The following is a 26,848-nucleotide window of genomic DNA, read 5'->3' as shown; positions in this document are numbered from 1 at the left end:
CAGTTCTCAACTTGTTCATTCTTAAGAAGACAATGCAATAAATACTTTAGAATAAATAGCAAATGCACATCTCTTCTCTGTATCCAGTCTGCCAGCTGAATAGGGGTATATTGGTCAAAAAGAAGAACAATAAAAAGGACAAACAGTTTAAAAAATGTACATGCAAGGCTAAAGACCCTATTGTGCTGTTAGCCATGTTAGGGCAAAAAATCCTTGTGAAAAAGACATGAACAGAATCACAGGAATGAAAATATGATTGATTTGGAACAGACTGAATTGAATATTCTTCTGGTGGAGCCTTCTTACTCTCTTAGAGTTTACTTTAGATGCACAGCGCTGATGAGACAGGCATAATGAATAGCAACATCATAAGACATTAGTCAAACACAAATTTTAACAAAACGGACCCATTTAGCAATCCTGTGAATACAATTCTCTTTGGAAGGCCTGCACACCTCAGTCTAGAAGGAGCAGGGAAAGCAGAAGCTTTCCTGACCTGGATCGCATACTCTGACCTTTGAGTTTGGAATTAGATTCCCAGGCAATTTATTACAGTCCGCTGGGGTACTCTTAAGGAAGATAATTGGCCCCACTTTGTTAAGCCAGATTTGTAGTCGGACTAGGAATACAAACATGCCAGAAAAATGTCCAGTTACATCGCTAAGTATACTCTGGAACAGGACACATTTCTTCAAGAACCATTTTTCCTCCCTTGACTATTCTCTTGACTATTTCCAAATGAATTCCAAGCTGGAAAAGGACTTCTAGAAGAAACAAACCACCAGCACCAAAATATAAACTATCCAGATGAGCAATGTCACCAGCTCAAGAACTAAATTGTTGATTTAGTAGTTCCAGAAAACATGCGGGAAAAGCAGATTCAGATATAATACTGTTACCTAACCTACACAATTTATATTAATGTGTGGAAGGGAGAAACAAATGCCTTATGTAAGACTTCAACAACTATGAAATATTTTGTTTCTTCCCAGACCTGGATAAACTACAGAAGATGAGACAGGACACAGAGATACAAACTGGAGACAATTATTCTAGAAGTTAAATCAGTAAATGGCTTAGCCTTCCCACCCAATGCTGAAAGAAGGGCTCCTCAAGTCACCTCTCCTTGTCTTGCACTGTATATAGAAACCCAGAGCTGATGACTGCTGATCTTCATGCCTTCAGACACATATGCTGCTGCATATGGGGGTGAACCAGCCACTAGTTTCAAACTATTTATTTCTTCCTATGGCCCTGTGCAGCTAATAAAAACAGTCTGGTACCTCAAGTTTACTCTGAGCACTAAAAACTTTGCATTGTGCTGAAAATAATTTGGTTTCAGAATTCACAAATACCTAATTTTCTCTTTTTCCTGACATAGTCCCTCTCCCCACATATATTCAGCTCCAGAATTTACTTTGCAACATTGATTTTGCACATCAACAACTTTCCAGTGCTAACAGTAAAAGCTTATCAGAATTTTGATACGTGTACACAGACCGACCCCAGGCTAAAAACTCCTCTCACAAGACCTCTCACCTTACTCAGCAGCTTGAAAATCAGTCTCAAAAGCCTTGCAAAGACCTGTATTTTCCACGTACCGGTCCCAAAACTATACACAGATTTTGCTGTCAGCCTCTTATGTCCCTGCAGTCATACTGCTACCTTCCAGCATTAAAAAGCCATCAGTTCCTACATATATCATAAATTAGATCATGAGAAGGCACCGAATGGTTTAGAACCTATAAGAGTTACAATAACCTGACGTAGCCCTTTTCCTCAAAGAGAGATCAATAGAAACTATGTTTAATAGTCTGAAATGTTCTGAAACTATTCAGTGATCTCCAAGAGCAGGATGTTGCTCTCATGTTAATAAGCAATTACCCTATTCATCTATTAATCTTCCAACAGTTTAAGCTACAAAAGTCATCCTGTCTTACATGAACCTTTTCTAAGAGCCCACAGAAACAAATGCAGAAAGACTGAAACTGGCCAAGGCAAATGAAAGTTTTACAGCGCTTTTTGAAATCGTATGAGCATCAATGTAAAAAAAAAAAAGACAAATCATGTTTTTCTTGACAACATCAAACTAGAACCAAGCTTCTGAAACGCAACATCAAGGCTCATATATATGCAGCATTTTACATTTTAGCCTGTCGTACTATTGAAGAGCCACGTAGGGATGATGCGCATGTGAAAAGTTTGCGCAGGGCAAGCACTGTGATGAATTTCAGGAGTGCAAATTTGCACACACACTCTTTGGGCACAGCAGGCACAAAGAATTTGCTCTATCTCGCCTCTCCCAGGATGAAGCATCCACAGAGCAGGAATCACCGCCAGCTTCACAAACAGTCTTGAAGAACAAAGACAAACCTGATGAATTCATGCTCGAGTAGACTTGCCTTAACTTCCAGTTTTCCTTACACGGCACTCAAATTTAGCAGGCCCTTTGGCTAATAGCTCCTTATGTTCTTGCTTCCCTTCAGTTGCCTCCGTTTGTGAAAAACAAACTTAGACAAGACACATCCACATTACAGTCAAGAAGTGAATTCAGTTTGGGAGTAAATAAACCACCGCAAAACCCTAATGATACTACTATGTCCTCACAGTTTCTGCTCCGGTCCACCTGTGTCTGCAAATATATCCTATCATATGCTTTTTCAGCATAATCTAAGATCATCTGACAGCCAGTTTAAGGGAGAAATTTTAGTCTTTCAGGGGAATTGTGGAAGGCTTATGAAAAATTATGATCATGCGAGTTATTGCTGCCTGTACCCTAAATACAAAGTTGGCAGAGCTACCACCTACTTCAAAGAAGACTGTAACCCATTTTCCCCAACTGGATAAGCTCGCTGTGCTTAAAACCAACCCCAGCTATGAGACAGAGGCTGTTCAGGGTAAACTTGTTGAAAGTCAGGCAAAGTTGTGCTGTGTAATCATCCTTCAAATGTCAACTGGCTTGCAGCCAGCCACTGTACTCTTCCTTTCAAAGTTCTCCAGAGTTAGCCACATTCTGTTTTTCTCCTTCTTCTCCGTAGATTATCAGTAATCTTGCAGACAATAGCTTCACTTTCTTAACCTTTATGTCTATTTTACTAACCCCAAAGACTCCACGTGCACTAAAAGCCTGTTGGCTGTGTTATGGACAAAAAGGTTTAAAAATCTGCAGATACAATTGTGCTCTGCTGAGCCCCTCCATGACAGGAAGAATTTCTTGCATAACATTTTCTTCAGAGATTTCACAGAGAACACCGATACATTAAACATTAGTACGAAAGTACGTACATAATCCTTCTAGTAACAAAAAAAGTGGTGGAAGGAAGGAATGGCATCTTTACAGTAAGTCCTGAAACAGCCTATATACACAAGTCAGCAGGAAAGCATGGTAGAAAACAGCATTGCATGACACCTTCAATTGTGGTATTTTCTGTAAAACATGGATAGGACTTATCATACTGTTCTGTGCTTCAGACTATTAAGACATGTACATAAGTAGGTTAAGATACAAAGAAGTCCGGATTTTGTTTTTTAATTCTTTACTTTGTCCTAATATAATCTTCAAACAATCAGGACAGAAGCCTATGCTGTCTGGTATCAGATTCAAAGTAACTTACTCTTTTAAAATGGAACGTGGATCTGCACTGTTATACTAAAAAATAACACAAACCAAAACAACAAACTGGTGATATCTGTAAATCTGTTGCTATCTTATTTTCGTTTGTTTGTTTCCTTAATACCTCTTTTTAATTGTCTTTTTTTCTTAATACCATAGTATGAGCCACCCTTAGGTTTTGGGTCCCAAAAGCATGGAAAGCCAGAAACTCACACTTCTTCATTATTCCTTCCTTAACATTTTAACCAGCTAAATCATACGCAAATAAATTTGCTGTTACCACAGGAAATGCCACCTTAAGCATCAGACTAAAAAGCCTGTAAAAAAGCTATCCAAAAAATCTAAAATGGACAAGTTGTTTCCTAAAATATTATGTTTCACTATTTGGGTTTCCAGGCAGGCAGAGTACAGCAGTAAAAATGTGTATCAGACTAAGATAAAACAAAACTGATTGCTTCTGAAAGACAACTTTGGTTATGATACAAAAAACATTTGACATTTATGTAATTGCCCCAAATTTCAGAGAGACCCATCCATATCTGGCTGCTCCTATATAAAAGAAAACAGGCTTTGAAAGTAATGAAGTTCTTTTCTCTGGAATATTTAGGGGAGCAGGTGGTCAGCTTCTTTCTAACAGCTGTCCCCAAATATTGGCTAAATAACAGTCTCTGGTGAAAGCAAAGAGAGCAGTGTTCCCCACCATTCCACATATCACAATATGCATCATTTCACAAGAACATCACCTGTAACTTTAGGCACATGACACCAACTTCATTTCACTCTGAACATGCTATCTCTGCATTTACTCCAGCCTGACTTTGTTTCTAAAGCTCATTATTTAAAGAGAGGGCAGATTTATTCCAGAAGTCACCTGCCTTGACCCACCTGTTTTCTTAAGTTCTTCAGCAAAATATGGGTCGTTGAGATCAACATCAGATGGAACTTCATCTTCACTCTGGTCTCTCTCAGCAGTAGCCTGTAACAAAGCATGGACGTTATTTCAATCAACATATAAACTATTACTTAACTTTCACTGGAATCAGATGTTTCTTCTGTTGGTAACTATGAAGATGAAAACTGAAATACTGAACATCATGAAACCAGAATATACTAAAAATTGCTGGTAAAGACAAATCAATGATTTAAAATCTGTTTCACAGATTGAAAGCTTTTAATATAGCTGAAGAAGGGCTATTTACATATTCCAAGGATCTGTAAGTTGGATGATGCACTCTCAGTCTTTCCAAACAAGTGACTGCTGCACATTCAAACTATAAAATAGTACTGGAAACTGTATGGTTATGTATTTAGTTTATCCAAAGCAAACAGTAACAGCAACTTAAGGAAAACAAACAAACAACTTCCCTTCCAGTGGCCAACGCAAACATTACCTTTCTCTTTTTTTTAAGCATTCTTTTTTCTTTCTTCTTCTCTAGATACTTTTGCCATGGAGTTAGGTTATCCTTTCCTTCCAACCTGTTTTTGACCATTTCTTCAGCAGTTTCTTTGAGGCCTAGAACAAAAGACAGCAAGTTAAAAAAAATGAGATTAATCAGATTTTTTAAATCAACTGTTTTCTCCTTTGTAAAAGAATCATCTAGTTTTTCTTTAGTAAGTCTGTGAAAACAATAAATATTGCTTAAAACATATTTATAAATAAGATTATAGTATATGTTTTTCCAAATAAAACATTTCTTCAGTAATAAATGGTACAAGAGCCAGAAAAGCTTATTTATGTGCCATCTGATTCCCAACACTCTTGCTATTCCTCAGAAAGGTCTCCCTCTGCAATCTACACAAGCCCCTTTCTAAGGATGAGTGACACAACAAAAATAATCAACAGACATAGACAGAGCTTTTATATGTAATCTGTCTTACTGTGATTAGTTAAGATTCACAAACACATTTCAAATACAGTCCAGTCATTCCCATTTTTTCTGCGTGACAAAACAAAATACAAGAGCTGAAGCTCAGGGTCATGTCACAGCTGGCTTGAACCTCTCTAGCTGGTCTCTCTGTTCCTCATACATATTATCCGGTTGTTGCTGTATCAGCGTGACTCCCTCGCATGATAAAGTTGCTATATATGTTAATATCATCTCTATTGCTGAAACTCTTTCTCTGTGATCACACTCTGACAATACTGCAGCGTCTCTAATGACCAGTGTGTTTTTCATCCATTGTTGTAAGAGAAGCAGCTATTATTTGTATAAGTTTAAAGTAAAAATAAATTTCTAGCTAAAAACCACAAATAATTTCTTGCATTATGTACTAATGTCACATGACATGTATTAAGTTAAACTAGACAAGTTTTCAAGTAATCTTTTAAAGCTACTTAGTACCAGTCTGCTTTAACAACAGAAAACTATCTACAATTAAAGAGCAGTACACACCTGGTATGACAGTAAACCTACGTCTATCTTCAATGCTTAAGATAAATAGAAACAGAAATTAAGGGAATAAACTCCTTGAAACGCATCAGCCTCTCAAAGAAACAAAACCAATATTTGAAAGAATATTTTCTGTTATCACTGATTACCAGTTCAAATGTTATTAACTCAAGATCAAAAATAGAAGAGAAATAAACTATCCTCTTATTTGGTTGGCCACATCAAGTTACCAAAAGTAAATTTTGAGTTTAGCAGTGACATGACCTGAAAGATCAAAGGCGAAGATTTGGTGAGGAACTGTAACTATTAGACCATTCACTCCGAGCTGTGCCCCCTCTGTGTCCTTTTGTTAGAGGTTTGCTGTAAGTGGGGCCCTCAAGTTTCAATTTCCCAACCTGTCAACAGTGGGAATGGTGCCTTCATACTTGGCTGAACGAAGTTTCCTCTTTACTTCCAGAGCATGACAGTTTTCCTAGAGTCCTAAAAAAGCAAACCTCATAGAACTGCAACATATCTGGCTCTAAATAATTCTCACATAACAGGATCAGTTAAGCTTGGATGCATTCAGTAGGTTTCCATTAAATGCCATAGTTTAGGACAGGCTGCCACTGTTTCAAAGTCTAGCACTTGAAGCTGCATGGACATGTATGTCCTAACTTTTAATTTAGCTTTTTGGATCATATGATAATATTTTACCTTTTTCCAGAGGATCTTAACTGATTGAACATTTAACTGCTCAATATTTTGTCTTACTGTTTAATTTATAGCTAAGTTACTGACCGTAGTAATGCACAGCAGAACTACCAAACATAACTGAAACATACTCTAAAACAGAATGAAATTTTCTATTGTGTATCATTACAGTATTCAATGCTGCAAAAACATCACCTTAAAAAAGAATCAATTAAATTCCTGGAGCATCCCCATTTGACATCTAGAATATTTAAGTCCAGAATAAGACCTTCAATTAAAAGCAATCTTCATTTTTTGGTGAAAAAAATTCAGGAATGCTTTTTCAAAAGTCTTTACATCACAAACCACTTGTATGTTTTGAGGACAAATACTGATTTCAGATGCAGCTTATACGATTTCAACCCTTCTTCTCAAGATGGGCACTTGCAAAACCAAAACTTTATGATGTAAAGAGAAGAACGTGCTTGCCTTGCAACCCACAGGAGCAGAATTCAGTGGCAGAAAGACAATTCACTTCCCTGGCAGGAGATAACAGCCTGAGCACTGAAGTATTTTTCTCCTACCTTCGTTCACTACACACTTTTTAAACTTCTGTAACAAATGAGTCAGGCATCCTATATTTAACATCCTCCTTTATGACATGATTGACAGATCTTGGGAGCATACAGGAATCATGTTTTCCTTCTGCCTCCAAGTTTGGCATTTGGCATCTCTTCCCCAATTCTACTTGTCCCAACTGTTTCTCTTCAGCATCCCCACATCCCCAGCCCAGCCCAGCCCTCTCCTGACCAAATCCTGCCCCTCATACTAGTTTTATTGCTCAAAACCAAAAAAAAAATCACACTTAGACCTCTCCTGATGTCCTAGACTTAGACCCCATTCTTTCTCCCAGCTCCCAGGTTTCTCCTTTGGCCAGCGTCCTCTCCTCATCATTCCTTCCAGCTCTCCTAAGTAACAAGGAACCAAAAACAGAGTTCATAATGGAAAAAAAATGGGCAGCCTTTATGGACCGTTCTACCTGTCATCAGAATAGCAAGCAGAACACTTCTTTCTGAAAAACTGCAAACACCAATTCCTGTTCTTGTGCTTGTCGACACTCCAAAAATAATTCAAAGGCTGGAGAGCTGGTTACAACATGTCTGAAACACAAAGTGTGGACACGATCTAAAATCATATTAAACCATGCCTTATAGGAAGAAAAGTGTAGAGCAAAATAAAGATAAAGGGTCCTTCTTCTACCCTGGGAAGAAGCCAGAATTAACAGTAAGTGGCAAACTGTTACGGCCACAAAAACTGGGGAACTAAACCAGCAAGAAAATGCAAAGCCACAATAAAATAAAGATATTGCATAGGTTCACTGAAAACATGCCCCTAAGAAACCCTCTCATACAACAAGAATATTATTTCCAACACAAGTTCTTTCCAGCTGTACACCTCTTCCTCTCCAAAGACAATGAAAGAGCTGTCAGCTTCCCAGAAATTTAACTATATTACTTTGGATATTATTTCACAGTATTTTTGTGGAAAAAATTACTGCTCAGGTAGCAACCTTGTAGATTGTCTCTGAAGACAATAAATACTGGATTTCAAAAAATATATGTCACATCTCCAGAAAAAGAGAAACCCAAAATCTCAAAGGAGGTTAAAAGATTTCTGATTTATTTGCCTGGAAAATGGAATCATTTGATCCATCTGGCACAGAAGGACTTGGAGGAAAATACAGCCCTTTCTTGTGGTATCTGGCAGTCTCACGAAAAGCATTAGAGTTTCTCCACAGATTAGAATGGCTTAGAAACTACTGTCCAGACCACTTCCCGAGAAGAAGAGTGTGTTTAAGTGGTCAAAAAGGCTTTTGATTGCAAAAGGGGAAAGGAATTGTCTACTTGAGGTAGAACTATTAACTGGCCATAGATAAGGGTAATTTATACCCTTATCTATATATGTGGGGGTTTTTTAAATGAATCACACTAGGCTTATGTAATCTCCACAAATAGGGGCCAGAAAAAGAGGGGAAAATGGTCTTCTATATTAGCATACAACCAAAACATACCTGAGTTAAAGGATGGAAAGTGTGATAAATACTATAACAAATGCAAGTATGTCGCTTCTCAGATGGGTGGGACAGTGAGGGAAGGTGGGCAGGCCAGAATTTGTACTCTTCTAAACACTTAGTTTTGAAAACTTGTGGAAGTTTAACAGCTTGCAAGTGTCACAATTATTAGAAGCTAAGACGATTCTTCTCTATTTTCAAGAAATCTAAACGAGCAAGGTCACCTTGCACATAATACCAGAAAAATAAAACGCCGTGTTGCAGAAGCTAAAAGGAATGGCAAACAGAAATATTCTGATAACATCACAGTTTGTCACCCCTGAAGACAAGACATCTGAAGAGTGTTCCTAACATAGCAGAACTGCCCGAAAAAAGCCCACCACCCTTAGCAGCCAAGATGTCAAGTATGGAGAACACACTAAGCAACGATATAGATTGAGATATATATATTCCATTATGAGCATTTTTTGTGCTCCGTATAATCTGTAACAACATACAGTTGGGGTTCACTACACACTTTACAGAGACCTGACTGCCAGCTACTCTACCTCTGATGAAAACAAATGTTAAAGTTTCCTTCAAGCCTAGCTAAATATTTACATCTTATTCTTCCCAAATGAAGAATTTAAGTACAATTAAAAACAAATCTGTGTGAAAACCTGGCTGAACAGCATCAAGAAATGCAGTTGTGATCTTCTCCTTCTTCACCTTCTAAAGGGAGGTTTGAGAGCTAGATAATGATGCATAGTAATTGTTGCTCAAATCAGATATGATTAAGAAAACAGATGGATGCTTAAATATAACACTGATTTTGTGCCTAAAAGAAACAGACCAAAGAGAGTTGGAACTACATCTAATTTATTTTTGCTGGCACTGTGTTTTATTTAAAACTATTTTGATTCAAGAATAACTGAATCATTCACAAAGTATGCTTTCTATAACCATGTGTAAATATTTGTGCCAAAACTCAAATTTTTAAACTAAGGCAAATCTCTGCCTTTCAGTTGAAAAGGTTCCTAGATTTAACTGTTGTAACTCTCTTTATGTTAACTATTGGGTCAGGAAAAAGATTTTGCAATAAGTCAAGCAGATTAAGGCAGATCTTGATAATAAAAACACTTCAACAGACATAAACTAGTTCTGAAAAAACTAAGGAGTCTTAAGACAAAACTATTTTTGAATTCCCAGAATTCTCCAACTGAACATAATGAAATTGTTTTGGAATTTAAATGAGCACAATTGTTCAAGAAAAAAATAAATTGGAGAAAATTTTTTGGAGAAAACCATATTCCAGGGGATAAGAGCTGGTAGTGGTGTTGACTGACCTCATGGAGGGGAATAGGCCAAGTAGCAAAGAAGTGAACACATCTGTGATTTCCAGAAACTCTGCTCTTTGATAATACTTGAACTTTTTCAGAATAAGAAATGAGGAAACATTAACACATGCTGCAAAATCAGAGCTGCTAAACTCACAGCAAATACTATAACCTACCAATGTAAAATAAACTGTGCACACGCGCACATCCAACCCGTCACTAGATGAACAAATCTGACCCAGTGCACAGACATAAAATTGACTCTAGATAGAGTCAGCCAGGGTTAGGAGGATAGGTGTGTGTTGGGTTTATTGTTGGTTTGTTTTGTGTTGTGTTTTGCTTTTTCCCATCCCTCTCTCAAAAGAGATGAGGATACAGCAAAAGCCCTGGGAGACCCACAACAAGGTGCGGTAAGGAAGGGCTGGGACCAGATAGAATACCAAACACATCCCATTTTCTAAAGTCAAGTTCAGTTGCAAGGAACTGGATTCCATCTCTACTACAGTTTCTAAACACTAATATAATTTACTTGTAACATGCAAGGCACAGCTTTAAGAGGCAGAACCTTTCAGAAAACTTATTGCTCTCCCTGTGCAAGAGAGACTAAACAAAGTTAAACTATTTTCCATCTCCTCCAATGAATGGTTTGCTCCTAGACCTTTTTTTAACAGAATTTCACTCATACTATTTTCAAGATTCTTCGAAAGACAGACTGTATAACAAATAAAACCCCAAACATGTTTTCCAAACCAACACTAAAAATGGTAGTTTTTCTAGCTGTTTACACAATGCCTGGCCTACATATTATAAATACAGAGCCCATTTCAAGCAGCAATTGACTGTGGTTTCCACCTTCAGTCTGAAAGGTGGAAACAACCAGTCTTTGTAAAAATCTTACAACAGCTACCTACGTATGAAAACTCATTTGTGTTGAATGCTCTGTGGCACAACGAATCAAAGCTACTAAGTGAGCAACATCAAGAATGCGAATACTGACACACTGTGGACCGATGAAGTAAAACATGATGATACAGCTGTGTCAGCAAGCACTTGTCCTGTCCTGCACAATATGAGGTTTCTCTTAAGTTTTAGGAGAATTCTTGCTAGAAATTATTGGAATTGTATAAGCATGACTGAAAACAGACAATTATTTTTAATGGCAGTGTACGCTTTCAAATATAGTTCTTATCGAGAATGAGGAATAAAACTATTCAATTCAGTTCAAGCCATCTCAGTGACTCAGTAAAGACCAGAACAAGATTTTTAAAGGGAGCATTTACATTCAACAGAAGTTACCAGAGTGAATTCAGAACAATATTAGTGTAAAACATATAATTAGATATGTATTCCTAGCTGGAATTAACACATCACTGGTGAAAGGGCTGGATTCTATTATGTCTCTGGTTTCAGTATTTACAGGATCAGATCAGGCTGGGTCCTTACATCTACTGAGCCAACAGAGCACCCAAAAAAGTAATGTCCCATTTCCCCAGCCCTTGGACTGCATAGTTCAACCCCCTAAGCATTCTCTACGTGCTTCCATTTGCCTATTTGACTGACTAACTCAGTGGAAAAGATCCAAATTTTTTTCTTGTTTTCCAGAATAATTCTGTCATTTTCTTAGCAAAGGAAATTAAGCTGGCAAAGAGATCTAACAAGTGCCAGGGCTTGTACAGGCAGTCAGGATGGGCTCTGAGCCAGGATCAAGGAGAAGAGGCCACCATGAAAACCCTTTGTGGATGTAGCGAGTTGTTTAACTGGCTCACTGTATCTTGTGGAAAGCACGCACCCATAAATAAAAAATACACATTTAAAAAATAAATAAAGGGAAATGGAAAAAAAAGATCAGTGTGGCTGCCTTTTCATCATAAAGGAAAAAAACAGACATTGGTTTTCAGATCTCAGGATGAATTCTGCTGGGATGCTATATGCTCTATTTCCAGATGAAAATCTGGATGTCACTAAATACACTTAAATATCCCTGGTAGCTGGGATTTCTTCCTGGTAGCTTGCTTTCCCACAGAGGGGTCTCACTGGAAGCTCAAGCTTCACCCTTCTCTGTTCCCCTAAGTCTTCAGCACTATGGATGCCAGATTTTAAAACCATTCTTCTCTAATTTTAAGCTACGTTTCTAAATTATACTAGTTGTCATTTTTAAAATTGCAGGTATGTTTTACAACTCTATGGTAAAAACATGAATTTGATTCAAGAAAATCTATAAAGGGATGAATGAAAAACCAAAACATCAAAAAAACCTGGCCAAAAAGAAAAAGTAACAAAGATAAGCTTACAGCTGAGGAACTGAGTTCAGTCCAATTAATTCTTTTCTTTACCTCATTGTAATCAATCTGGATTTCAATTTATGGAAAGAAAACATCAGTTTCTACTACCATAAATCTGACACCTTACACTATATTCCTACCAGAACGCTAATACTTCATATCGTGCAAGTTAGTAGAAGAAAAAAATATAGCTTACCTGGAACCCATTTAATCTCCATTCCTATATCCTTTTCTTCCTGTTTTTTCTCTTTTTCTTGGATACTTTGCAAAAGTTCTCTGTACTTGGCGATTTGCTCTTCATCATCTTTCTGGCTTTTCCTGAGTTTGTCATCTTCCATTTCATGGGCTACATCACAACCTAGAAAGAGAGAGCAAAGGTATCACACACAGACGTAAGAAAGTAATCAATTGAAGTTAATGTTTAGGAAACACACCTAAGACACATACATTGTTCCTAAAAAACTATCTAAAATATTTTCATCTATTATTGCCCCAAAGAGTAACCAGTTTTAAAATTCTCCTACTTATATGAAATAAAAATAACATCTGAAAAGACAAAAAAAATTTGTCCAGCAAAGGAAATCAAGATTTGACACAGCACCCTTTACTGCATTTTAAAATGACTAGTTTCAGAGTCTCTTTCAGAAGGGTAGTACCTAAATCTCAAAAAATAGTTGTGTAAAGCATTTTGAAAATACATTTTAACAAATAAACCTGTAACAGAGATAATTGTTCAATGCCTTAACCCGATTTAACAAATTAAACAAGATGGAAAGAGGTTTTCTTCTTCCTTTTTTTAGAAAAACAGAACTACAATGTGACTTACAATAACCTTTCAAACAAGTGTTTTAGAGAGAACAGGCTTTTTTAAGGCTTTAAAGATGCTGCAGCTCCTTGAACCATAGAAAACTAGGATTGGCAGGCTCCTTTTTGCTTTTTCTCTTGTTTAGCAGTAGCACCGTGCCTCCTACAATACCAAGTAGCACGGAACGAATAACCAGTGTCTAGAGAGACAGACCGCATATTCAAGTTAACAGAGTGATCTCTGGTCTTTGGCTAAACCTGAGGTGTGACACTGTTGTTCTCTTCCATATCCCAACACCGCAAGGAGCTGGTTGTTGGCTGGGAGCAGAAATCTTTACTGTTCAGTCCACCACAGCTGCTTTTCCACTCTCCTCATCGGTAGCTGCGATCTAAGAGGAAAGCATCTGTTCATGCAGCTAGCAAAAGGCTTTTGGTTTTCAAGGCTAAGAAGAAAAATGAGCCATTCTGTTGTTTTTTTCTTCCTGGACAAGGGCGGGCTACTGATTTGTATTTATGACCACTTTTGTTAAGATTGCTAGGAGAAATTTAAGCAGCAACGCATATTGTCTTACTTTCTCATTGAGAGAAAACATGCTTTTCTTTCATCAAACGCTCAACATCACCTTCAAAAAGTCCTTAAGAGCCTTTTCATTCTGTAAGCAAATAATACTTGACAACAGCTGTAAGAAAGGAAAATGAGCTGAATATGTTCTCCAAGTTTGTTCAGAGTTCAAATAACCTTGTCACCAGCTTTCAAGTATCATGCTGTAATGCACAACATGAGGAACCACTTTTGGATGGATATTAAGGCAGTAATGCTTTCTGCCAATAGCTTGTTCAAAGACTTTTTGAACTAAACACACAAACAAAACACTCTGGTGCATTAACAGCTGCACTACAAGAGAAATACAATTAAGAGAAAAAAGCTTAAACTGTGAAGGAGAAAAGGGCAAAGGCTGATGAAGTTTACAGTATAAAATACAAGCACATTCTTAACATTTTCAAAGGAGGGTAGTAACAGAAGTGCTAAAAAAATAATGAAAAAAGGGTTAAAATCCTGAGGTGGGTCAGAAACATTCTGATACAATAGTTCATAGGGTTTGTTTTCAATAGCTCTAATTAATTAAAAATATTTAAAAATGCAGAGTCTCAATATACTGAATTGCTGACTGTCAGCTGAGATTATCTTCTTGTAACTACAATGTTTTGAAGAGATCATATTCTTAGTTTAAGAAGATTATCTTAAAATGGCTGAGTAAATGATTCGTCGTCTTTTTTTAAACTCGATCTTACAAAACTAAAGAGTAGAAAAATTGTAACAAACAACATTTGACAACATTGCTGCAAAACTGAGTTTCTTTTAAAGATGGAAAGAGATAAAATTCTCCCTCATGATGTAACGGCAAACCAGAAAATTCAGCTACTGATCTGCACGCTGATGCTCATACCATAAAAATGCACTAAATGTCCCAGTTCTACCCAGGGCAGTTACTCTAATTCAGACAGACACAAAAAATCCCTACTATGCATGTAGAACCACAGAATGAAAAATAAAAAGCTCTACACTCCAGCATTCCAGAAGCAAGTCTGAGGTAGAGGTTATTGCATTGTACTACAGCATATGAAAAACTCAAGTTGTTGAGCTCAGTCTTGAACCAGAAAATAGCGTGAACCAAAACTATGGGTTTTAACCTCACATTCTCAGCACTCTCTGAACAAGAAGTTGTGCAAATCCCATTAGTTCATCCCAATGATTATACAAAAGGACAAATTTTTGAATCCAAGGTAATCAAAATACACTTATTCAAAGGTATCACGGCAGACACCCTTTCGTAAAAGATTTTTATGCAGAAGACATACTAGAAGAGAATTCAAGCAGACAGATAGCAATAAATGAATGGGAAGCACTACATTTGGGGTTTTTTGCAGCCTTTAAGCACCTGGCTGCACACGAGAGGTGACTATACATTCCTAGAGCCAAGATTAACACGCCTGCAATTAGAGCTGGCCCCAGTTGAGTCATTTCTGAGTAGGGGGACACTGGCCTGCAAAAGCACACACAGATGTGTTCTTCAAGTCTATGTTACTGGACACCTCCAGCAGCTTGTATGAACTTTTCAGAAAGAAAAGTGGAGATGACTCTTGTTCCTGGCCTTCCAAACACCTTCTGGTTTTCATTAAACACCACACCAACCCAAGACAAAAGCTCCTGCAAACGTGCTTTAGAAATGTCTCCAACACCTGCATCACTTGTGTCAAGCTCCTGATGCTTCACAGAAAAGGAAATAACCAGGTTGTGGTATTTCTCTTCTGTCCCATGGAATTCCACACAAGTTTGGCTAAATCATAAACTGCTAACTCCTCTTGCTAGCTTATTTCCTTAGGAAATATTTTAACAACACACCACAACTAAGCCAACAGAAATACTCTAAAAAGCCAGATCTTTGTTACTGTTGAAGCAGCAGTGATGCCTGGGAATGTCCAAAGCAGCTACACAGGAATAAGGAATAGAAACCAACTCCAATAATATCCTGTTCAATGCATTTTATAAATATCCATTGGATTCAGGGACAAAATTAAATAATTGCATGTTCTACCTGTGTCACCTTCAACTTCTTAGCTTTCCATAATAGTTCTAGCAAATATAAACACATACGAATACTGTTCATTTTTAAGACAGCATGAAGGACTGTACTGTCATGCAATAATTGCACCAAATAGATTACAAAATTGTAAAAAGATTTGATAAATGGTCTGATTTTATTTAACATTCATCACTAAAAATAAGGTTAGCAGAATTATTTACAAAAGTCCGACTCCACCCAGCAACTCCTCTTTCCCAACAACTACATTTTGTTTCTCTATACTTGTGAAGTTTTAAGTTGCCCTGTGCGGAGTCAGGATTTGGAGTCAATGATCCTTGAGGGCCCCTTCCCACTCAGGATATCCTATGATTCCACCATCAGGGACAGCTCCTTAAAAAACACTGATAAAAGTATTTTGTCATACAGTATATTCAGGTATTCTGTGTGGCTCTGTGAAGTAGAACAGCAGAAAAGATGTTGCTCTTGCAAAGATAACAAAAATCAGAATAAAAGCTTAGTCATAAAAACCGTAATGCTTAATTTGACGCACCATTTAAAATGCCATACACTAAGTCATTGGTGCTCGTGGTCAAAATGGCAGTTTTGGGCTGGACTGGATTTGATGCACACCACAAACACTTCCTCACTGGAACAAAGGCATCCAAGTAACAGAAAACTCAGAAGCCACGTAAAGGAGATACTTCATGCTATGAACCACAACATACCAGGTCACTGAAATACTTGACATTACAAAACTGTTGCATAATAGTAATACTAACATTCATGACATGCGTATTTTAATTCTAAAAATTCCATTAAAAACATATTAGATTGGGCCATCAAAAATCTGTTTATAAATAAAACATTTTAATAAGTTTTTTAAAAAAAAGTCCAGAACATTTTTTCCGTCTTATCACAACGCGACATTTCCATTCAAACAGCTGACATTGATTTCTCCCATTTGTGCATTGCCCATTTTGTCCCATTCCACATAATTCCGCTGCACGGAATCCTGTCAGATGGAATCCTATTTTCTATCACATTGACTGCATGGATAAAAGGTCAGGAACACGCTGAAGAAATGGCAACATTATTCATCTATTAACATCTGATTTTCCAAAACATCATTACAATCTAGACAGTTCCAGGTTTAAAATTTATTAGTGTAATGAGATAGAAGTTTACTTTTTAAAATTCCAGAAATGTTGGCCACTTACAGATGCTGTAAGATGGAAATGCTTTCCCCTGCATCTACTGCTCCCATTCAGATACTTTACTAAGCATTATTAGAGAAAATAAAGCTCACAAAGGTGCAGTTTATAAGTGTGGTTTTATGTAAGGCAAGGAACAAACAGACATTAACCCTGCCAAGATATTGCCAAGCTGAGTTTGCTGCCAGAAGATTTCCCAACTGTATAACTGGAAAAATCTGTAATGTCCTTTTGCATGCTCCAAACTCATCTCTGACTCAACAATGTGCTTTAACGCAGTATAAATCAATTTTAACATCTGTTTGAAAGACCTGGCTAAGGTTTAATGACATTCTCTTTGCCTTGCAACTTAGGCTATATATTATTCAAGAAGATTGAATTTTAGAGTGAAAACAAGCAAGGTAATTGACCCTGTCTAGGCCACCCCAACAAGCAGAGTCTTAGAGCAGCTTCTTCAGTCTCTCCTTGCCCTACAGAGGCTTTAGTAGGTGTATAGAGGGCCATGAGAGAATAAACCACTATATTAAACTATAAATAGATTTCCACAGTGAGCATTGTACCTCACTCTTTTAGTCATTAACCACTTCACATGTCAAACTAGGACTTTTCGTCTGAAACAGAAGCACCTCCAGTTCTATTGAAAATAATTTAATCTCAGAGACTAAAGGTAGAGACTAAAGTAGGTATTGTCAAACTTGACAATGAAATGTCAAGGTATCCTGAAAAAAAGAAAGAGGGGGATAAAAGAAAAGAAGAAGAAAAAATTCTTTTACACTCAGAGGTGCAAGCTCCTAATTCAGAAAGCAGCTATTCAGGGGCTCAAACATTAGGGTAACTCCTAATCACCTGCCATTTGGCAATTTTTGATTAGTGTTACTCAGTCTTCTACAGAAAGGCAGCAGATCTTCATTCAGCACTGAATCAACAGAATAGCTACCACATTTTCTACATAAATCACTCAGATGTACGAGGAAAAACAACTTTAACAGATTTATCATACCAACAATAAAGAAAATATGCCATGACTGGGATCTTGCTACTTGAAATCACTCACATTACAACGATAATACTTAATCAAACATTAATTACACCAGGTAAAGACATCTTGCAGAACAGAAATGGAAACTGGAAAGCTGTTTTAAGGCTAGGGTGATAATGCCTAAGTCAAACTCTCACTAACAAATCTAAGTAAGCTGTAACTTCAAATTCAGCTAATGTACTTTGTTTTCAAAGAGAATGTAGTAATTTTGGGGTCGTGCTAGTGATATTATTTATTTGGAGAATCAGAATAGGGGTTGTGTAATTAATCTCAACAGTGGCTTTAGAGATACCATTTTAAAAACTACTACATATGTCTTATTGTCATGTGTAAAGAAGACTGGAAATGTATATTTAACTCCAACAAACAAAAGAAGAAATAAAGAAAAACAAATGTTGAGTTCCAGTAAATTTCAAGAACTCTACAGCTTCCATGTTAACATGCCTAACCTACCAATCTTTTAAAAAGCATTTTTAGCATCTCTTAGTGTTCTGTCATCAATCCATTTATTTCCTAATTGAAAACAGCAAACAAAAAAATACTAACGTGCTCACCACCAATTTCCCTCCAAAAAAGTGTCGCTTTTGGAGATGTTTAGCTCTGGAGGAAAGTTAGGTTATTTTCATAGTAGAACCTGAGCATAGCTTTTCTACAATAAGCATAATATTGTCCCTGTAAAAGATGACTTACAAAGCATTTTCTAAAGATACGGAATTTACACATTCAAATAACTTGTGTTCAAACCACTGCAGCTAATGACTTTGTGGACAGCATTTATTAAAGCAAGTACCTTGCTGCTCTTCTTCCTCTTCCTCACTAGACGAAGCCAAGTAAGCTTGAAAATCCATGTCAAGAAGTTCATCTTTGTTAAAAGTTCTGCTGAGTGACGTTACTCGTTCGTGATCTGTCTCATCCCATGTGATTTCTACCTTAAAAATAAGAACACCACTTGTAGAAGCTGAAACACTAAAATTAAACATTGTAACTGTCTTTATAGGGAAAATTACTTGATACCTTCTGTTTAAGCAGTAACATAAACCTGTTACTTATGTTCTCTACATCAATTAGCTATAAGAACCATTTATCAAAATAAATTTAATTACAACTTCTAGGAATTTGTTCTACAATGAGTTTCAAGGAGTGAAAGAATGAAAAATTCTGCTCATGCAGTGAAGGGTTCTGTAACAGCAGGTCACACAACACGAGATCTCTGTAAGCCAGATTTCCTTTGCAGCAGCAGACACTGATGCCAAAGCAGCCAACTCTTCTCCTTTCCTCCTCCAGCACTAACTCATTCCTGGAATCACGCACGGATTGCAACAGGGACAATGAAAAGCGCTTGCACAATGGTACCCTCAACCAAAAGATGAGACAAATCTGACTGAAAAATGACTTATTTCTCAACTAATCACTTCTCCAATCCGGTTCACTTCATGGCCAGATGAAAGTTTTGGCTGTCACATAAGAGAGTAGGAATGAAGAGCTGCAAGGAGGGAAAGCAGCTGTTCAAGCCCAGCACCACCACTAAAAAGGCTCTTGAGCTACACACAAATGCCCATTTTAGGCAAATTAGACAATTTAACTGTGAATAACAAAGTAATTCCATGTGCAACTTGTAATAGAAGTATAATGAGGTCAAAATGTAGTATTTAATTTGTAACAAAGAAGCCAAATTTCTTTTAAAAGCCAAAACTTGATCTTATTTATGGGGTTGCAACTTTTAGCTCTGTAACATGCTTACATTTTTAATACGTTTGATGTCTTTATTTTCAAATGGTGAAGATAATCAGGGTTCTTTTTCTCACTACTTATATAATTCATAGCTTGACAACAAAACTAAACAAATTAGAAAAACATTACAAAAACATTGTAAAGATACCTTTGATGTCCCCATAGCTGCAGATGTGAAGTACTTTGGCTTATATGCAGCTACGTTCACTTCTGAGGCTTCATCTTTTGGCTTATCATCAAATGTAACATTATCTGGAATAAATCTTAAATAAAACATAAAGCATGTTATTATTCAAATACACTGGAATAGCACAGTATAAACACTAAGCTTTTCATGAGCATGGTACATCAACATGAAAGAATTTACTAAAAGTTCATAAGCCTGAAAGGAAATAAAAGGACAAGTACTCCACATATAGGAGATTAACTCTTGGGCTTCTGCACAGCTGTTCCACAGGTTGTTGACATATAATCTCATCATGCTGGAGAAGTAAAGTAAATGAATTTCAGCCTGGTATTGGCAGGGTCAGGGGTGGTTTTTTAGGTGTTTCGTTTGTTTGTTTTACGAATCATCTTTTCAGAAAGCTTAGTGTTAAAAATTCAGAAGAAAGAGTGAATAAAACAGAATTTGGGATCAGATAAATTAAAAAATTGAACACACTTCAGGAAAGCCTGGGACATCATTAACATCACAATTAGTAGGGAAAAAAGGGTTTAAAAGACCAAAGTCACATATAATGATGGAGTCAGATATATTTTAGAAAGTCTTTGTGCACTGTATGAGAAATAACTTTTTAAATCATTGTAAATATAACATGATGAATACTATTCATTGTTAAAATATAACAAAGTAGAAGACCACAAAAAGCATTGGAGAATATTAAACAGCTGTGGCTGTTGTAAAACATTATCTCTCTAGGTTTAAAAGCATGAAACATTACACGTTCATTTGGCAGAGATCATCTTCTCCACAACAGTTTAAAGCAAATGAATTAAGCTCCTCTAGAAAATAATTCAAAGAAAACCAGTTATCTTTCACTGACGTCCAAGAGTGCCCATGACACAGGCCCCAGCAGACAAAGCCAGCTTCTGTCAGTACTTATGATTTACTAACTTCTGCTCAGACTAGAAGGCTTTTTGGTAACAAAAGGAAATATTAACAATGAAGCACAACTATAATTTAAAATTCTTTCTTTCCCAAACGTGACTTTAGAAATATTACAGCTTCCAGCTCATTCGTAGGGGCTGGCATAGTAATCTACTGCAGCTTCATGACAACTGCAGCAATATTCTTGCCCTGCAATCCTGAAAAAAAAGCCACTTCTGGACCCATGGTGGGAGATGGGATGAGCAACACTAAATTGTTTTGTTTTCTAAATCCTACCACTTAATTGTACAAAAAGGTTGAAGATACAATCAGAACATGTCACCTGACTTATCTGAGAGTAATCTCTCTATACAGAGAGACTTTCAAACTTCTCATAGTCCTGTAAAAATGCTCAAAAAGAAGAAAAAGAGAATCAAAGGGGAACCTAACAACTCACTGGATGCCTAATTTATTTACATATCTCACTTTGGTTACAGGATAAAGACAATATAGTTTACTCCAAATTATTTTAAATTGGCTTTAATTCTCCCTCTCCTCCCCAGCCCAATATATAATAAAGCCACCGCTGGAGTTACCTCAGGTCTATGAAAGAACAGCTACTTTCAAATTCCAGTCCATCACACTCCTCATAAATCTTATTGGCTGTTTCAGGAGAATCACATTCTACCACTGCATAGAAGTATTTCAGTCGCTTAAATTGATACTCTCGCAGTTTTTCCCTATAGAGCCTGCAAAAGTGGGAAACAGCACAATCAAGTGAGCTGACTTTAACAACTTTTCACTTGCAAAATATTTTAATTCAACTCATTAAAAACAGGCACCAAACACTCTCCGAATCTTATAATAGGATTAGATGTTAAACAGCATGAAGTTCCACCAGTATCTATTCAGTTTTACTCAAGCAAAAAGACAAATTCACACAGTTTTATTATGTGTACACTTTATCTGACTGTGCTTCCCACAGGCATTCTGAGGTTAGAGTCCCTGTGCAGGTCGTAGAGTAGTGCCTCCATGTGCCTCTCTGTAGGCCAGAGAAAGCAGCATTTAGTAGTTCCTATCTAGTTGGTTTGCAATTATCCTGGCTTTTAACAAGGTTGATGAAAAGGATGTTCATACGTAAGTCAGGGTACATGTTAAGAACTGTAAGAGTAACGAGGAGACCGTAAGGAAAGATCCTCATGCTAGAGCAAGGCAGTATAGGAGTGATGAGTGAGAAAGTGCTACACATGAGAAAAAGAACTGAGATACTAACTCAGGTAGCACGGGTGGTGGTGTCATAGAAAATGTCAGCAAAAGCAAAGCAGAAAAGAGACTGGGAAGTGGATGAATTGGTGGAAAGGTGCAGGAGAGAGATTGCAGGGCCGAGTACCTGCCCTGTGGATTTAAAGGGTGCGTACACAGGTACCACTGAGGAATCTCTGGGGTATTTGGGCTTCTGTTTGTTGTATTCCAGAATTTCTAGAATCCACTCTCTAGAACACTTCAGGATGCACCTTGGCGCACACAGTGCAGCTGACTTCAGCACGCACTCTGTGTTCATCATACAATTCCCTGATGCACTAGAGACTTTCTTCAAATACTTATTTTAGAATCATCAAGATTTTTCAAATATAGGACAGTCTAGAGGGATGTATTATCCAAAAGTGGCCCCAGTCAGGCTGCCAAACATCTGGAAATTCTGGAAAAATATAAAAGCAAAACCTCTGAAGTTCCATATAGACAAGACTTCCAAGCAGAACAGAAAGAAAAAACAACACAAACCTAAAACAAAACAAAAACCAACATGCCTGAAGAAGCCTGGACAACGATAAGCCTGGAGAGCTCAGCCTAGTAAGGCAGGGCTGCTGCTGGTGGCATTCAAGAAATCTCAGCCTGGGAACTCTTGGCCTAAGTTAAGGTCCCTGTTGGTTATGCAGATAAAAATTTTGACAGTAAGCAAAAAAGGGAGTTTACTGCATGAATGGCAACTTGTAGAGGAGAAACGCTATGTTAAGCTCTCCACACATTTGTTCAATTATTTGTTCGAATCAGCTATGTAATAACAATTTGGAACTCAATTATCAGCAAGCAAATTTTCTCAAGTTTCGTTATAATGCATTTATTCAATGCATTGACCATGAATCAGGGCAGCGTTAAAATATCCCTTGAAAAAAAACCATAAAATTAAGGCATCCACAGGGGACCGCCACATTAAATTTTGGAAACACGAGTTCATTGGGATTTTCACTGAAAATTAGACATATTATCTCTCTCATCTGACGATATACCCATCATTCTCTGTGGTATTCTCTGGAAGATCAAAGAGTTCCACAGGTCCTTTTTGTTCTTCTTCTTTCAATCTCTCTTTTCCAAATTCTGAAGGATAAATCTACAAATACAACAATAAGAAAGTAAATTTTTAACAGTAGCAGCATAATGTACTAATGTATTTTTTATTAGTTGCACTAAAACACAACTAAGAAAAAATCTTATGAAGCCTTTTAGACTTTATCGTTTTTCTCTAAAATCAGTGAAGGGATCAACTCCATAAACTTTAATACCCTCTTAACTTTAATTTACAGAAAAGACAGTACAATATAGAAACTGCTTATTAGGAATGAGAGTATTTTGGGAGAGATAAAACACAAAAGGAACCCTGATTTTGTCCATTTCACTGTGGCCCTTCCTAGAAAGGGGTATTGACAAACATTTCTTCAGAAAACTGGAAGCAGATACTAAAAATGGAAAAATGTAACTTAACTGATCAGAATTCAACCAGTTTATTAATAACTCAAAAGTGCTGAAAAACAAGAAGTGTTGTGCAATGGGTTGGAAAGCATTTAGAAAATGCCAGATTTAAGGTTGGGCTAACTACCATAACGACCACTGAACATTAAACTAGCAAGCTTTTTTTACAATAAAATCCATTACTCCTTTTAAAAATCAGGTCTTACCTTAACAGAAAATACCGTTCCTCCTTTGGGTGTGAAAGAATTAAATAGAGCCAGCAAATCCTTAGCCTTCAACCTATCCCAATCCATATTACAAACTGCCAATCTACTTGTAATCTGAACAGAGAGGGGAAGAAAAAAAGACAGACATAAAGTTCATAGGTTTAATTCCTGACTGCTATGGGGAATACACAATCCTCTAGCAACTATCCTTGATGAAAATAAAAGTCATCAGTAAACTCTGCTGAAAAAACAAAGTAAGCATTTTCCTCAAGAGCTTCTATCACTTAAACAAAGGTCAGAAGCAGCAACCACTGGTGCACATAAAAAAGACATAGTGATGCACTACAGAACAGACCATATCAATTACAGATTTAATACTGCAGTTATGACATTAACATTTAAGATTTTGTTATCATGGTAACAATAGCAACTACTGTCACAGAGCACCACTAGAGTACTGTGATTTCTTATACACTACTTGTGCTCAGTTTTAAAGTCTAATGGTTTGTAAATCTCTTAATGTGCAAGTTAAAACACTAAATTAAAAAGAGAAAAAAAACATAGTGAACAAGAGCAATAGTATTAAAATTCTAGAATTTCTGAAAAGCTCAGTTTGTTCTATCACTTATAGATAACTCATGTATCTACAGGTGAACCTCTGCTTAGAGGGAAAGGAGACACTGGTGAAAACTGCAAGTCTCATTCTCAGTCCATTTCATCATCATTTGCATTTTGCAACTGAAGTGCTGAAAAACCTTCATGAAAAATACCTCTGCAAACTATTTCATAGATCATCTATAAGGAACTTATTATAATATATGTTTCTGACTTTGTCATGTAGTAACTTTTCACATGCAGAACTATTATTACCTCATCTCCACGAGGGGCATCTTTATCCAGCTCACGCCACGAATGCTCGATCTCTGGCTCCTTTGGAAATATGTCATTTAAATCCTCATCATCGTCTGAGCTCGTTTCAATGTTCCCTATGCCTCTGGCTAGGTCAGGCCCACTACCACTTTCTTCATCGTCTTCTGAATCACTGTCTTCTTCATCCGTTTCCTCATCGTCTTCTTGCTCCTCTTCCTCGCCTGTTTCCCCATCATCTTCTGGCTCCTCTTCCTCGCCTGTTTCCCCATCATCTTCTGGCTCCTCTTCCTCGCCTGTTTCCCCATCACTTTCAGGCTCTTCTGCGGATTCTGCACATTCAAAATCTTCACTTGCAGAAATGTCTTCCTTTAATTGTCTTTTACTGATGTCACGTTGATCATCGGTGTCTGTGCATATAGTCACTGAAAGATAAACATTAGGTATCTGTTTTTATGTTGTAATTACATATGATTCTTCACAAGGAAGAAAAAAAACCCCCTCAGCTTTTCTTCATACAGTCTTATAGACCCCTTGAAATATTTAACAATTCAGGAACAAATTACATCAGGGAAGTGTGAACATAAATCAGTATTGGCTCTTCAGCTCGTCTGAGCTATTGCTCTTTACGCCCATAATTGTATTATCAATCTTAAACTCTGAGAAAATGTTAACCTGTTATTCTATCTATAAGCACAGAATCAAAAGGTAAAAATTAGATTGCGATAATGCACATTATATGCATGCACAAGCAGTACAAAGAAAGCTTTTCTTCAAGTCACCAGTTCTCTCTACTGCCTTCTCATATGAACGGCTCGATGCTTTCAGTCAATAAGCACTGACAGGCAGAAGCATTCATGGTATCACACCTTATATTGCCACTCAGTTTGAAACTACAGTACTGTATATGCTACAATATGTTTTGCTTTTCTAACTGAACAACAAATTCAACTCCAACAATCTTACTGAAGAATCAGCACTAATTCTGTGAAGAGCCGACCATCTTCGATTCCCCAGCAACACTGAATCCGAGTTAGTCAGCTATTTTACAACTGATCTTGAGAAAGATTTTCCATGGATAAAACCAAAGCAACAACCAAGAAAACACAGGCAAATTCTAGTTGTTATTTGAACAACTAACCTGATTCTTTTATTTTACCTCCTAGGGAACCATCCCTCCTGGAAGCTTTAACTGATTTAGTATCGCTTGCCTGTGAAGACTTTAGCTTGTTTTGAACCGAAATAGATCCTCCTCCTGACGCATCTCCTTGCTTGGTTTCTCTTTTGTTTAAAACCCCCTTGTTTCCCCGAGGGCCATCAATTTCTGTAGCGATTTTCTTAGAGTCCTCTTTCAAGTTGGATTTAGATGTAATTTTTTGTCCTTCCTTTTTAAGGTCATCCGGTTTTCTCACCGCTGCACATGTTTGGTCCACCCCTTGTCTCTTCATTTGTCTCTCCTCGCTAGAGTGACCATCAGCAAGTACTTTTGCAGAATCTGCTTTTCCTTTAGGTTTAGCTTTTTTTTTCTTCTTTTTCTTTTCAGCGTGTTCTTTACTGTCATCTTCTGAAAGATCGGAGTCAGATTCTGACAGGGCATAAAATTTCCTGAGGTTCTCTGTAGAAGTATAGTTAACAGGGCGACCTCGTTTATCCACTGTATATTTCAGCTTAAATTTCTTGTCATGAAACATAGCTCGGAATCGTTTATCAATCTTGATTTTACGTTCTTTTTCTGGCATCTCCCAAAATCGGGGATCCCTAGCAACGCGGCTAAACCGCCCATCACTCAGTATTTCCTCTTGAGATGACATTTTGGATGCTGGTGAAGACTTGGACATCTATAATGAGAAAAAAAAAAAATTCTGATTAAAAAAAGCTTATGAATACAGATTTAGATATATAATTGAAAATGCATGCAAATGAGCCAATTTCTGCACACAGATATGACATACCGATTCTATTACAGAGTGGTACAGGTTTGGATGTTAGACCAAACTACCATACCAGCAATACAAAAGTCTCAGTGATTTATACAAAACTTTATATACACTCCCTCAGGACAGTCCTATAGTGCTGACTGGTTATGATATCTGCATGCAAGTTATACAACATTATTCTTACTACATATGCTCAGTGAGTAGGGGTATTCTCCCGGAGGCAGGAAGCCTTCAACCAGGAGGTGTGGTTTTGGGTTAAAATGATATTGTAAAGAGCAAAGTTTACTTT

General features: G+C 37.1%; 1 protein-coding gene across 4 annotated transcripts in view; it reads right to left on the bottom strand.

Moving 5' to 3' along the window:
• Positions 1–26,848, bottom strand: part of ESF1 (ESF1 nucleolar pre-rRNA processing protein homolog) — a 30,603-nt gene that overhangs the window by 2,865 nt on the left and 890 nt on the right. For 3 of the 4 annotated variants that reach the window (XM_080342123.1, XM_080342124.1, XM_080342122.1), the window contains exons 2-11: positions 25,764–26,460; positions 24,626–25,047; positions 23,756–23,869; positions 23,090–23,190; positions 21,398–21,550; positions 19,863–19,977; positions 18,774–18,912; positions 12,541–12,702; positions 5,005–5,126; positions 4,499–4,589 (exon numbers count right to left, since the gene is read on the bottom strand). In XM_080342123.1, the coding sequence (XP_080198249.1) occupies positions 4,499–4,589; positions 5,005–5,126; positions 12,541–12,702; positions 18,774–18,912; positions 19,863–19,977; positions 21,398–21,550; positions 23,090–23,190; positions 23,756–23,869; positions 24,626–25,047; positions 25,764–26,460 (2,116 nt within the window). The remainder of the gene's footprint in view (positions 1–4,498; positions 4,590–5,004; positions 5,127–12,540; positions 12,703–18,773; positions 18,913–19,862; positions 19,978–21,397; positions 21,551–23,089; positions 23,191–23,755; positions 23,870–24,625; positions 25,048–25,763; positions 26,461–26,848) is intronic. The other variant, XM_080342125.1, reaches the window with a different exon arrangement.

Source organism: Nesoenas mayeri (genome assembly GCF_963082525.1).
Source record: "Nesoenas mayeri genome assembly, chromosome: 3".
NCBI lineage: Eukaryota > Metazoa > Chordata > Aves > Columbiformes > Columbidae > Nesoenas > Nesoenas mayeri.
Note: the sequence above shows the minus strand (reverse complement) of the source record. Positions and strands in the feature narration are given on the sequence as shown.